This window comes from Anneissia japonica, unplaced genomic scaffold (assembly GCF_011630105.1).
Source record: "Anneissia japonica isolate Jap-2015-1 unplaced genomic scaffold, ASM1163010v1 scaffold288060_len1141017_cov207, whole genome shotgun sequence".
Taxonomy (NCBI): domain Eukaryota; kingdom Metazoa; phylum Echinodermata; class Crinoidea; order Comatulida; family Comatulidae; genus Anneissia; species Anneissia japonica.
In genome coordinates this window covers 124,261-137,875 of record NW_022712486.1, presented here as the reverse complement: position 1 = coordinate 137,875, position 13,615 = coordinate 124,261, and the positions used below count along the sequence as shown (strand labels likewise).

At 33.9% G+C, this 13,615-nt stretch overlaps 1 protein-coding gene across 2 annotated transcripts in view; it reads right to left on the bottom strand.

Annotated features, from left to right (window-relative positions):
* The window catches only part of LOC117107873, a 57,968-nt gene that overhangs the window by 7,127 nt on the left and 37,226 nt on the right, over window positions 1–13,615 (bottom strand). For both annotated transcript variants that reach the window (XM_033249691.1, XM_033249692.1), the window contains 30 exons: window positions 13,154–13,390; window positions 12,979–13,072; window positions 12,621–12,738; window positions 12,146–12,291; window positions 11,664–11,797; window positions 11,082–11,351; window positions 10,727–10,984; window positions 10,427–10,581; window positions 9,977–10,127; window positions 9,544–9,659; window positions 9,046–9,255; window positions 8,705–8,879; window positions 8,430–8,578; window positions 8,000–8,119; window positions 7,560–7,703; window positions 7,294–7,471; window positions 6,610–6,764; window positions 6,112–6,290; window positions 5,853–5,982; window positions 5,540–5,723; window positions 5,253–5,449; window positions 4,921–5,104; window positions 4,399–4,557; window positions 3,791–3,995; window positions 3,145–3,224; window positions 2,717–2,863; window positions 2,165–2,315; window positions 1,404–1,546; window positions 789–874; window positions 367–552 (listed from right to left, as the gene is read on the bottom strand). In XM_033249691.1, coding sequence (XP_033105582.1) covers window positions 367–552; window positions 789–874; window positions 1,404–1,546; window positions 2,165–2,315; window positions 2,717–2,863; window positions 3,145–3,224; window positions 3,791–3,995; window positions 4,399–4,557; window positions 4,921–5,104; window positions 5,253–5,449; window positions 5,540–5,723; window positions 5,853–5,982; window positions 6,112–6,290; window positions 6,610–6,764; window positions 7,294–7,471; window positions 7,560–7,703; window positions 8,000–8,119; window positions 8,430–8,578; window positions 8,705–8,879; window positions 9,046–9,255; window positions 9,544–9,659; window positions 9,977–10,127; window positions 10,427–10,581; window positions 10,727–10,984; window positions 11,082–11,351; window positions 11,664–11,797; window positions 12,146–12,291; window positions 12,621–12,738; window positions 12,979–13,072; window positions 13,154–13,390 — 4,841 coding nt within the window. The remainder of the gene's footprint in view (window positions 1–366; window positions 553–788; window positions 875–1,403; window positions 1,547–2,164; window positions 2,316–2,716; window positions 2,864–3,144; window positions 3,225–3,790; window positions 3,996–4,398; window positions 4,558–4,920; window positions 5,105–5,252; window positions 5,450–5,539; window positions 5,724–5,852; window positions 5,983–6,111; window positions 6,291–6,609; window positions 6,765–7,293; window positions 7,472–7,559; window positions 7,704–7,999; window positions 8,120–8,429; window positions 8,579–8,704; window positions 8,880–9,045; window positions 9,256–9,543; window positions 9,660–9,976; window positions 10,128–10,426; window positions 10,582–10,726; window positions 10,985–11,081; window positions 11,352–11,663; window positions 11,798–12,145; window positions 12,292–12,620; window positions 12,739–12,978; window positions 13,073–13,153; window positions 13,391–13,615) is intronic.

The following is a 13,615-nucleotide window of genomic DNA, read 5'->3' as shown; positions in this document are numbered from 1 at the left end:
ATATATATAGTGTATATAAAATTGATTCCATCTGTTTAATAGTTTACCGATTACAATATAATATGTATATATCCATAAATCGAATGTGTGTTAATAGATAGAGATTTTCTGATATCTCGTTTACGATGACCTGAGCTGTTTACCGACAGACAATACCCGCTTATAGTGGATTGTGTTTGTGTTAATTAACGTTACACAGGCAATGGTGTACAAGAATTAACGTTCATAAATATCTCATCTGAGTGACGGTGTGTTTTAACCTGTAATTTCACAATAGCATTTTGTGGAAATAAACACAACAATCTCTTTAATTTGCTCTCTATGTTTTACCATATTTGACAAGGTAAAGTTAGTTTATTAGTTACCTGCATCCTCATGCATTTTAAGCACATCCTCCATCAATATTATTGGTGGTTCGTTGTATATATTCACGTCCACAAGTGCAATAGTAAAGAGTGTTTCTTTACTGAAATAAGACTGTAAGTCATCTGCGTTCGTGTCTCTCCGTCTTCTATTACTTGATTCGATAGAGGATCCATCGGTAGCACAGACCTTTTGAAATTATAAAATGGAGATCACATCTGGCTAGCTATGTAGTATGATAGCGATTTGAAATTATTATACTGTAACTGTATGTATGGGACATTCGATTTGTATTTTCTTGTGTACGTTGTGATGTTTGTTTCTGTAGCAATAAATAATTGAATATTGAAAATATATATATATATATATATATATCGTGCTATGGTTTTAATTTGTATTAGTTTCATTATTTTAAAACAGGTTACCATCACTGATATCTCTCCTGCTTCATAGTCGACTTGAGTAAATTCATCAGAACAAGTAAGTCCAGCATCGTCCCATTGACCTTCGTCTATGTTAGAGAGAATGGTAGTACTATGATAGCTATTATCTTTTAATGTTATTTAAATTTCAGGAAAATATACAATATAAACATGTAATAGGTCTACCTCTAAAAACAGCCCAACATATTCAAATCTTAAAAAGTCCTCAAGCACACTCAATTACAAAGAGAGTAGATAACATAATAATAATATAATAATATAATAATAATAATATAGGGCTGTGCGGGCTCTCCAATTTGTAAAAAATCAAACAGAGATACACAGTGGTTTATGCAAACGTGTACCCCGTGGAGGAGTGCTGGAGTATCTTTGTATTAAGACGGGCACTTACTACATGGTACGAAGCTCTCATGCGGCGGTCCACGGGGGTGTTGGGCGCAGTCAGTGCCTATCTTTACTAATCTCATGAATCAATAGCAAATGAGGTTATATCAGATACTGTTATACTACTGCATTATCATATCAATCTATGTTGTAATATTTGTACGTAATTTCCACTCAGGAACAAGCATTTATTATAAACTTAATAGTCCTGACCTTTGTTCCAATAGATCAGGTAAGGAGATTGATGCTTCCAATCTGGAGACGCCTTAAATTTCACTTTGATGTTCAATGGTCCGTTGAGTTCAGCCTGACCAAGCGGTGAGAGATAAAAGCTTGGTTCATAAACAGCCTTAATTCTGCAAATATAATGAATTTATATATTGTTCATAATTTTTAAAATTTAATTGTAGCACTAATATTGCCAGTTTTTATATTTTGCATAACAACAACTTCATTAGCCCAGTCATTGGATCTAACGCTATGCAAGGCACACTCGGCTCCCTAGTGGATAATTTTATAAGATTGCATCTGGCAGTTGGTAATTAAAGAATTAGGTTCGAGCCTAACAGGTACTCACTTTTCCGTAGGCAATGCATCTTACTCAAAGGCATAGGTCTACAGTAAGTAAAATTCGAGCAAATCGAAGGCGTCAGTTCAGTTCCTGAGCTCTGATTAGTTGCGCATATTTTTGGTTTCGCTGAAGCGAAGCACATGCGCATGAACAACGCTTTCGATTCGCACAAATAAATTTGACTAGTGGCTGTTTTCAATGAATTCACAAGGTGAATTCATTTGCGCAAATCGAAAGCGTCGATTCATGCATGTTCTCACATTTCTATCCAAGTTTTTGCGAAGTGAAAAATTCGGCTAGTGGAAAACCAGCTTTAGGTTGTTATTTGCAATCTATGGCTAATGTGCCTACAATTAAAAAAAAAAAAAACTGTTTACTTGATAGACAGTAAAATGTTACTAACCTTTTTCGTAGGTGGCGCTGTGTTCGTTCTATCGTATACAATGGATTAACAATATATGGAACGTAATCTGCGGTAGCATCGGATGTATATTCCTTGTCTAAATCTTCACTTGACAACACTCCAAACAACATTGAATCACCAGGTTCCAAACCTTCAAATACAATGTTATATCAAATAAGACAATCATATTTTAGTTCCATAAAAAAAAGTCTTTGCCAAGCACAGACTATTGATATTGAATTAACATTTTTATTGATAATGAATTATGATGAAACTAACAATAGATTTAATTATACAGGCATGTTTTAAGTATTATCATCATTAAGGTTAAAGCAAAACAGCATTCGAAATTTCGTTTGATATTTAACCCCAAACTTCACGCTATTATGTATTTTCAAATGGGGTTTCATTATTATTATAATTAATTTTTCTCATGCTCATTACCATTCCCATTTCTTATAATCCTACTTTATAATTTAATTAACTTACATAATAGACAAAGTAAGAAATTTAATATTATATATTATGGCTATTGTGTATTTCTAAAATTACCTCCTGTGGATGATATTTCGAGACTGAACTTCTCATCCGCTGAGTGCACGACAGCTTCAGGTTCCACCGTAAGAACTTTCTCGTCTTCTCCCCATGATATCTTAAAATCACTTCCATCATCAGATGAAATAATTGTATCCTCATCACCTATTCATAAAACAATTTTAAACTAGATACCAGTATGTAGGCCTATACAAAATGTCAAAGAAATACATTTCTTAAAAACTATCTCTATGTAGGCCTATATTGTATGTTTTCATGTTTTTCGTAATGTTAAGCAAGGCACTCATTCTCTTGTACAACAGATCGTACGACAAATCGGTTGCGGACATGAACGTCAGGTGCAGTAAGTACCCAGCTTAAGTTCGTCCATTTAGTTAAGTAGAAAACGAAATTACTTTAACTATAAACTAAATTTGAATTCTCACCTAAAATGTTTGTTGAATTAAGAGTCCGATTTACACACGTATATGCCTCGTTACAAATTGAAAGAGTTGTAAAAATGCACCTGCAAATAAATAATGAAACAAAAACATATCAAGAACTTGCCGCTTACAATGCAGTCGAGAGTTGGAAGCTTTAATGCTATCTGACTTAACGCCATTTATGTGCAAATAAATTTCACAACCATTGATGCTTTTACTTTTAATTTTTTAATTTGGTTATTGTGTGGCCAATGCATTTTTTTTTTGTTTAATAAATACGGAGTTGTTCCAAATATAAAGTTATTGATAAGTTTAGGTTAACGTAATTATGCACAGTTAAAAGCCAAAGTAAATTTTACAAATTAAGTCTGAAATAATATATTGACTTTGTGCCTTATTTGTTGCAACACCGAATATTATATTATTTCACTGAACCTATATCAACGAGACACCTTCGTGACAAAAGAGTGCCCTATTAATAGGGGTGGTTGGCCATATTGTTAAAACATAAAATTTCCCTCGCTCCATGTCCAAAAAAAGTGTCCCCTTAAATAGGGCTTCTTCTGTAGGAGGAGGGTTCTTACTGTAGGAGGAGGGTTCTTCTGTAATTCGAAATTATGACTACTAGTACTTTGAATAGATTTCTTACTTTCCTGGTTCCAGGAATAATCTGTTATTTCCTGGAATTGTTCCATCTTCGTTTGGTGTTCTGAAATCACTTATGCCACTGTAGACCTCACCGTCAATAAAAATTTGTCCATCATAAATTTCAACTGACGCACCTCCGTCATTGGACATTGTGATACACGGTATGATGTCATCAGCTTTATCAACAGAGCTACCAACACAGTATCCTATGGTGAGAAATTATCAGTAAAGGGTACGATGAGCACAACCACAACAAGACCTACAGTATAATATGTATAAAGCTCTGTCCACCCTAACAAATTTTGTGATATGCCCTTATGGGCATCATAATTTAATATTTAATATCTAAATATGGGCATATCACATTTATTTGTCACATAGTATTCAATAGTGGGGACAAGGCTTTATACATATAAATAAATAACAATATAAGCGCTTAAAACTATTTAGTATATAATAGATATATACATCATATAAATAAATAAATAAAACCTAGGCCTAATGCAATAACCATTGTTTGAGAATCTACAATATAAAGTAAACGTGGTTGATACTATAGTTTGTTTTATCACAGCAGCATATAGAGATACAAATCCACAGACTACTTACGATATTCAGCAACTGATATGTCGCCTGCTGATGTCCAACTCAAACCAAGTTTTGATTGTTCAGAGCTGACATAAGCAGGATGGTTATTTACGCTTTGTACATACATTTGATACTCTTCAACGTCGTCAACATTTGGATGATCAAAAACAACCAAGACACCTATGTTGAAAATATAAGCATTCTTTTATTTCCAGTATTATAGGGAGCTTTTGACTTGCACGATGACGTGACTATATAGTAATTGTTATTGTTGTGATGGAATAATAGACAATAACTGGATTTGCGTCAGGAGAAACATGTATAGGTGTAATTTTTGCCCTACCTGACATGGAAATGTACCAAATACTCAGTACATTTGAAAACAACTGCGAAAAAAATCGCAAGTTGTTCTCGGGTGGGACTCGAACCCACGTGACTTTAGAAAAGGGCATAATTGCATCCTAGATCTTACAGTCGTTGAGCAATACCATAACTGCAATCGACGGTATAATCTTAGATTTATGTTAATATAACTCAAATTACCGTGGAATTCTTGCACTTTTACAAGGCCTGCTCCATTGACAGCTTTTACCGTTACATAGTACCATTCACGATTATGTAAATTGCCTTCTAAATCAGTATTTGTTCCTTCCTTTACATTCCCGAGGTAAACAAATTTCTGCAGGTCTGTTCCTCCAGGAGTTGTACCGATGGCCCAATAATATTCCTGCAAATTCATAATTACAATTTAAAATAATAATAAAAAAAATCCTATGTTATTATACAAGTTAACTGACAAAAATTCACAGAATAAATCGTATACAATTTTCCACTATATATTTTAGTATTTGTATTACAAGAAAATGATGTCATACCACAACTAGACTTTCTTGGTCTAGAAAGTCCCATGATGCTTTGATGGTAGAGTTTGAAGATTGGGCAGACACAGGTTGATTTTCGTCAAGGTTCACATCATAGTAACTCATGTATTCAAGCTCTGGTGGCGTTGTATCAATGGTAACACCGTCAGAAGAATAGTTTGTCGACATACCATTTGCTAAAATTTCTTCAACTACAGACAATAAATTAAAATTTGTTTCAATAAATTTTCAAAATTTGTTGTTATATGTACATATATATGAATATTCAAACCACACTATACCTCGTAGAAAGTAAATTGCTGGAAGATATTCATCAGTCCCATTTGAATCAGTGTACCATCGCATCTCCTCAAGCTCCAAATGATCAATGGTAAACTGTCCAAGATATGTTTCATCTGCACGGCAAAGTGGGTCGCAAAAATACCGATGGCATTCATGGTGACATGGATAGCATGGATCAAAAACCTGAAAAATTAAAATATGAACAGCTTCATAATTCGCCATATTGTTGCACAACATTGTATCGGCAAAATTGTGGAAAATATGCCTAAAATCACAGAATAAAAAAAGTTGGCATATTGTCAGATCATTTACCTCAACTTCTTCATGTACATCAATAATATTTGGTTCGGTACCAATACCAGCAAGAAACTTTACAGTTGGAGCAATACCGCCTCTATATGGGTTGCCATAACGACAAAGGTTTTCACTTGGAGGAGGAAGTCTAGAAAGCAAAAGTATTTTATTACTATAGTTAAGTGTTGTTTTTTAAAATTATTTTAAAGTGTACACAAATCAAATAGTAAGATCAAGAAGACCAATCATTATGCGATTACATTTTTAAAACATTTACCTAATATTTGCAAACTCTGCCGAAGTTGTCGGAATATCGAACGGATCAGTAAACTCGGGAACATAGTTTTCATCGTTCCATAGTTGCAAGGTCAGCTTTGTGTTGTTGGACAAACGTGGTACACCAGATAAATCTCCGAGAGGATTTCCATCCACAGACAGTTGAAACGTGAAGCCAATCTGAATAATTTAAAGTTTCATGAAAATGTATACAAGCTTCCTGCTTATCATTAGAAAATTACAGTGGAGAAAAGGCAAAATCCCCAACCTTCCAACCAGCACATTTTTTAAAATAAAAAAGAAAAGAAAAAAATGAAAATTCAATTTAAATTTAAGTCTGAGAATGCCCTTTCCGGTCATCTGGAGAGGTGCCATAATCAAAAAATTTGCCGATGCCCCAAGGTAGTCTACACCCGCCATCTATAAAAGTCCATTCCAGGGCGGCCCCTCTACAGTATTTCAAATTCCTGGATCTGCCACTGAAACACATGTACAGTACCTTTGTTGGATCAGCATTATATTCTTCTTTGAAGGTAAATTCATAATGATGCCAGTCTTTGGACGGATCAAAAGATAAGTCATAGATGTTGTACAAAATATCCATTTCATCCTGGTAAAATCTACACCATAATGTTGCTGATGACAATTCTGCCTCTGTAATTAGAAGAAAAGTGTACTTGAATGGCTTTGCGGTTAAGATGCTCACCTTTTAATCCCAGGGTAATGCGTTCAATATCTTTGACAGCAGGACTTTTTTTCACGACTAAAAACAAATCCACTCCCTAAGCCTCATAAAGGGACTTGGCTGATAAAGGCATCATGTTATTTCACTTAACCCCTGAATATCAGCCGACCCTCTTGAATAAGGTGGAAGGGTCTCCATCATTAAATATGATTAAATAAAGAAAATAAAATTGACGCAAATGTGTTAACCAATGACGAACAAAATGTATTCATGATGGTAAAGTCATCGATTTATTTAAAGTGGTAATTGCCTTTTAAGCTAATAGTGGCGTGTATTGGGATAGAGCTCCCACCAGCAAGAAAAAAACACAATTCGTCAGGAAAAATCTATGAAATTTGCCTATTTTTGCTCTCATTGGAGACATTGGCCCCTGTTGAGAACATGAGCACCCTTTAGGCCAAATCCTGGCACCACCCTTGTTTAAAGCCACTGCCTTACCAGCATACAACTGAAGGCCACATGCTTGTTCAACATCCGTCTGTTTTTTGTGATCCTCACCACCGTCACTCCCATCATCTTTGACTATCTCCCACGGAACTGTCGTTGCTTTTAAAGTTGTTATTTTGCGTGTTGTGGTGGTAACTCCAACCATTGAACAATCACAGTCGCAATTAGTCTTAATGAGAAAAATGATATTTTCAATAAAATTTTTATATTAAAAGTCATCTTGTTTTGTTTGTTTATATTATAGTTATTGCACATACCCCATTACTTTCTTCATAGCAACATGAACACGGTTCCTCTTCTACTGTTGGAACAATGAAATCGCCAACGACACCGTCAGGACCATCCCAAAATACCACACTTGTGATGGCAGGTATATTTTGAGGAGCAGCTTTTATATCCATCTATATGCCCAGAATGTAAACGAAATCCGTTTGTATTTAGTAACATTATTAAACATTCGAATAGGCTGTTAATTAGCCTTGATGACATACGAGTATTTTGGATATATAATAAACTAGTTCAAAAACAGTGTTTCCTATACATTGATTATTCAAAATGTAAGTAAATGCTACCCATTTACCAACCTGGTTATACCAAACTAAAATCTACCCTTTTTTCTCTCATCGGTAGTTATTTATTCACTGATTGGTATTAAATTTCAATAAAGCCAGGTAAGAAAAGTAAACTTTCAACAAACCTTAAATGTTCCACCTTTACCAATGTCAACATGCCTGTACACAGCACCAGATAACACGTCTTCCTTCTGTATATCAGTTTCCATCTTCAGTGTAATATTAACAGAATTGGTCACTTTGACCTAAAATAAAGGACGTAGCAGTAACAGTAAAGAATTCTGAGTCATACTTTTTACGCATCTCCAGACGTACACAGCGCCAATTTCTTTCAAATAATGACAATGTACTTAATGCGGGAGATAAACTTAGGTTAATACAGTGTACCCATCATGCAAATCGGTGATACCGTCTTTATCTATGAGGAGTTTGATCTTTCAATACTGTTAATATGCTCTTTTTATAGAGTATATGCACACAACGCGAGCAGTTTATATTTGGTATGTAATTACTTATAATGTCAACGTGGCCTTTAATATATCATTTAAATCAAACCTGTTCTATATTGTAAATAATTTTCCAATCATTTCCATCCATATTCCAAATGCTTTTACTTTCAATTATTTTCCATAAATCGTCATCAAATGGTGCGTACTCATCGGGACATGCTTCGATGTTTGGGTCCGGTAGAAAGATGAAAGAACCTGAAAAGACAGAGAGGTAGGGGAGCAAGTGGAAGAGTAATAAAAATAAACAATTCAAATCAATTACAGTCTAAACTTATATAGGCCTATTCATTAAATATTCCAATAAAATATTTTCAAAGTTACCTGGCATGTGATCAACGAAGCTGCTGTGTGATTTGTCGTTCAGAAAATCGAGACCATCAACCACTAGGCCTGCGGTTGGTCTGGAATCGTCAAAAATTATTGGAGACGATAAAATGTTTACAGATGAGCCTGCCCTATTGGTTGCTGTCAGTTTAACGTAATATGGACTCAGTGGCTGGGAATAAAATGAAATAACGTACTTTAATAAATTGTTATTATTAAAATAATAATAATAATATAGGTTCTTAATATGCTGTTAATCTTCTAGTAGTTAATTAACTAAACCGTTATTCTAATCAACTGTACTGCAGTTCTGTATTCTGTATTATTATTTTTCTAACCTGCAGATTTAGATGATAAAAATTGTAACTAGTATAGGACGCTTCCAATTTAACTGCCTCCACAACTGTTGTTAATACTTCTTCATCGCCAGCCTTGCAAGACGGTGCCACCAATAGTTCAATCTCATAATAGTCAATCTGACTTTCTGGATCTTCAAATTCACTCCAGTGAATTGTTAACATTGTCGAATCAGCGGTAAACCAAACAGGCTATTTAGTAAAATAGACAGAGTTGGTTATAATTCTGACACAAATGTCTTAAATTAAATTGTTATTTTAATGAAAATTACAAACGAAAAATAGTGAAGATTATTTGACAGTTTGATTTAATTGTCAAAATAATAATTTATGCAGCAAGTATATTAAAGGTAAAGTAATTTACACTATTTTAAGGTTCTATAGAAGTTCTTGATCTAGGTCCACGTATTAATACCATGATTCCTATTTTTTCAAATTATATATTTTATTGGGTTTTAATATTATCAATAAACTACTTACAAAATCAACGGGAACATGTGGGTTGTTTTCAAGTCTCATTTTTCCTTCAACAGGCTTTGTCAAGTCAACTTTGAAATGTTCACTGGTTTTGTTACATTGTCCAGCTTCGTCGGTTCCTATGAAATATTTAAAATAATTATTGATTAAAAATATCTTAGTCTAGTGCATCATTACATATAAAATTTGTGTCAGCACTTAATTCCTGACTATTTTTGTAAATCAGGGATGGTGTCTGGAGGTTTACCTTTGGTATAGACCTTCTCCTATTGTGTTCTGCCATCAGGCAGGTCCCTGGCTGCCAACTCCTCCACTTAGATAAGACCTCAATAAACATTTGAAGCTTTCACCTCAGAAGACGTTTATAAATTAAGTTTAGAATTGTAGTGAACAATTATTCACATTTTGATACAGTTTATACTGAATTAATACTTACCAAAAACAACGGTGTAGTAAGTGCTGTCATGTTCCAAATGAAGAGAAGTTGATTCAGCATACGTGTTTTTTCCGGCGTTGGTAATACTAACAATATCAAACAAGGATTCTACCTTTGTACATGCATCAGTTGTACATTTACCATTAGTCATCTAAAAATTGTTGTGATACAAGTTATAAAAATGTGATACAACCATGGAAATAGGAAGCTGTGCCATGGTAATATTATATTACTGTCACGATTAGCTATCACTCTTTAACATAGATTTAGCCTCTTCCCAGAGCTTAAAAAAGAGCCTAAATGTATTACATTGTCGAAAGCAGCGATTTACATCTTTAATCTCATGTATAATATTGTCATTTATGTTTTCAATACATTTCCAGCCACTTGTCAATGCCAGAAATCCATTAAGTTAGATTTCATTAAAAAAATTATAATAATATACCGAACCTCTTGAAATATGTCACATTCAACTACTGTGGAATTCTGATCACTTGAAATCCCGTACATGTAGAAAAACATAGGCTGCTCTGACCGGAAGTTGGACCAAGAAAATGATACTTCAGAAACTTGATTGATAAAATTCTTAGTTTCGAGTTCACCACCTATAATACATAACAACAAAATAAAATAATTAGTTAATGTGATTAAATGTCTGAAATTAAATGCATTTTTAGTGGTCTAATATTTTCAGAAATATTTCCCTCGATTAATTTAGCTTTTATTGAATTATAATTCTGGAATTGTCACCTTTAACTCCAAGACCATTTCCAACACGGATGCCATTTGATGTAACTTCGGCAAATGCCAGCTTGCCACCATAAGCGCGAACAGTGGCGTAGTATATCGCCGCTTCTGGTACTAATTCTAATTCAGTAAAAGTCCAGACGGTGTTCAACTTCACGTTTGTAAACGGCACAATATTGTCTCGTGTCTTAGGATATCGGCGATCGGTTCCAATAGCAATGGTGTAATATTCAATTAGTTGCTTTGAACTGCTAATATAACCTAAAAATAACAGAATGATATTGTTAACAATAAATTTATATAAACCATTGATAAAATTACCATGAACTATTTTAAAATATGTAATATGAATATTTACCATTTTGGATAATGACATCATTGTCCTGATCCTCACCACCAAAGCCATCCCAATTGGCTGAAAGAGTTGTAATGGATGCTTGCTCATTTAAATCAAATCCGATCACGCTACCATCGTACACACGGCCTGGTAGTATCGGTTGTAAGCGAAGGGTCAAGCCGTCTGTCCTAATCGTTTGTACATAGCCTAGTGCGTTGGTAGCACGCACAGTGCTGTAGTATGTCTCTCCATCTAGCATGTTCATATCATCTTTCATTGCCAATAATTTGGCTAAAAACAAATAGAAACGTTATGTAAATCAGATCATACCAGATGCTACGAAAACTTAACAATAAAAGATGCCATATGATTATGTCACTTCCATTCCATGGGCCCATACAACAAGAGCCTGTGTCATAGAACGCCGAGGCAGTAACAATGTTTCGCCGCCATGATTTCATGAGAATATCATCTATAGTGTTTATATATATGGTACGCAATTAATTATTGCATTATTAGCTTCAATAATACTTAAGACAAAATTGGCAGCACAATGCAAAACATTTTCATGTCATTCAGAATATCTTCTTTCAATATGCTTACTTGAAACATATTTAAAGTCTTGTATCACCACCCCATCTATCCTTGTAATAGCCCATTCATATTTTATAATTGGGCAAGGATCACCATTGAAGTTCCATGTGGCTCTGAGTTCGTAAGCATCCGTTTGGAAGTCACTAAATATATAAGTGATTAGAATATAAAAAAATTAGTATTAATAATTTAAAACATACATAGGATTTGCAGTCATTTTAGCCTAAACACATAGTAATTAGTAGTAGTAGTTCAACTTTATTGTCAACAACAATATTTATAATAATAACATCGTAATAATAATTGACAAAAGGTGATAAGGTATAGTTAAATAAAACTAATCTAAGCTTAACACCTCCTTGATGAAAAACAATACAAACCAATATTCTAGATTTACAATAAGTTGAACAGAATAACGTATAGACACTGTCAATGAAATGTACTTAAACGCTACTTAAATTATAACTCTACATTTATATTAAGTTTCTTACATGTCTTCAGCTGTTGAATTTCCGTCGTTAACTATCGGGTTTCCGAGAGGCTCAAGTCCACTAGAAACGCGACTTATGAAGACACCATTTGACATAGCAACGGCAGACAGTTCAGCAGCATTTGTTCCCTTAAGCATTACGAAGACCTTAAAAAAGATAATATTATCATTGAACAATATATATCATGCTATAAGTCTTAATTTCACTTTGACAAAATGAGTCTTTCTGTTTAAGGATTTGTGGTGTATGATCATTAATGTACATAACTAAATCATTCCATACTTTACTGTTTTACACTATGTATCTTTCATATGTTATTTTCAGGAAAAGCCATTTCTTTTGTAATATTCAAATAAGAGTCAAGGGTTTGCAGACCCTAGTTTGTTTTATATTTTGAAATATTTATCACAAAAAACACCTGAATTAAATTTTCTATCAATGATGATAATGTGCAACCTAGATACACAGTAATTACCTGTCGAACTTCACTTAGGTCTAAACCAGTGATTTCATAGTGAGTTATATATGGCGAGACCAATTGAAAATTTGAGATATCCGCTTTTCCCATCTCACTTCCTATGGCAATTTCATAACTGGAAAAATAAATCCATTTAATTATTCCATTACAGGTTAGAGTTCATTTGTGATTTGGGCAAACGTAAGTTCTCAGCAGGAACATCTATTATCTGCCACTGTTCTTTCAATATTATTGTATCGACAAGTATTTGGAAATTTATACTTGTACACGCATCTACGTCTATTATTGACATATATTTAGAACTACAGTAAAACAGTATAAAAATCAAAATTATTTCAAATAATGTGTGGTTTACCTTGTAATGTATGACTCTGGTTCAATAAATGGTTGCCAAGCAACTGCAACCGTAGTGAGCGATGTCTGACATACAGCGTCTTGTCTCTGACAATCTGAAGATTTAATTTTCAGAAATGAGACAAATGTATCTATGTAACAAAATCAAACGGGTAAAAGGAAAAAGGAATGATTACCTTCATCGTCATTCTCATCATCACAAATATATTGTGCAGACGTACTAATTGAATCCTCAGATCCATTATGTGATAAAACGCTAACGTCACAAAGTTCTATAACAAGCCCTGGGATTGGTGGAGAACTATCAACCTTGATCTCATCAGAGAATGCTGTTGTTGACAATCCGACTTTATTGAATGCTGCTATTGTCACATAGAAGGATTGGAAAGAACTAAGAGGTCCGCTACCAAAACCTGTGAGGAATTAATTACCAGTAAGAATTTATGAGTATCATATATAGATAGATCATTAAACAAATTATAATAATTATTACGGGCAAAAAAGCCTTTGGCTATATTTCGCCTTAACATCGTTAAAATGTCCCCTTAGTGGCAGTATTGTTTCTAACCCTCTCCATTGTTAAGGTTTCCCCATATGATAGTATATAGTCGTATATATATATATATATATATATATAT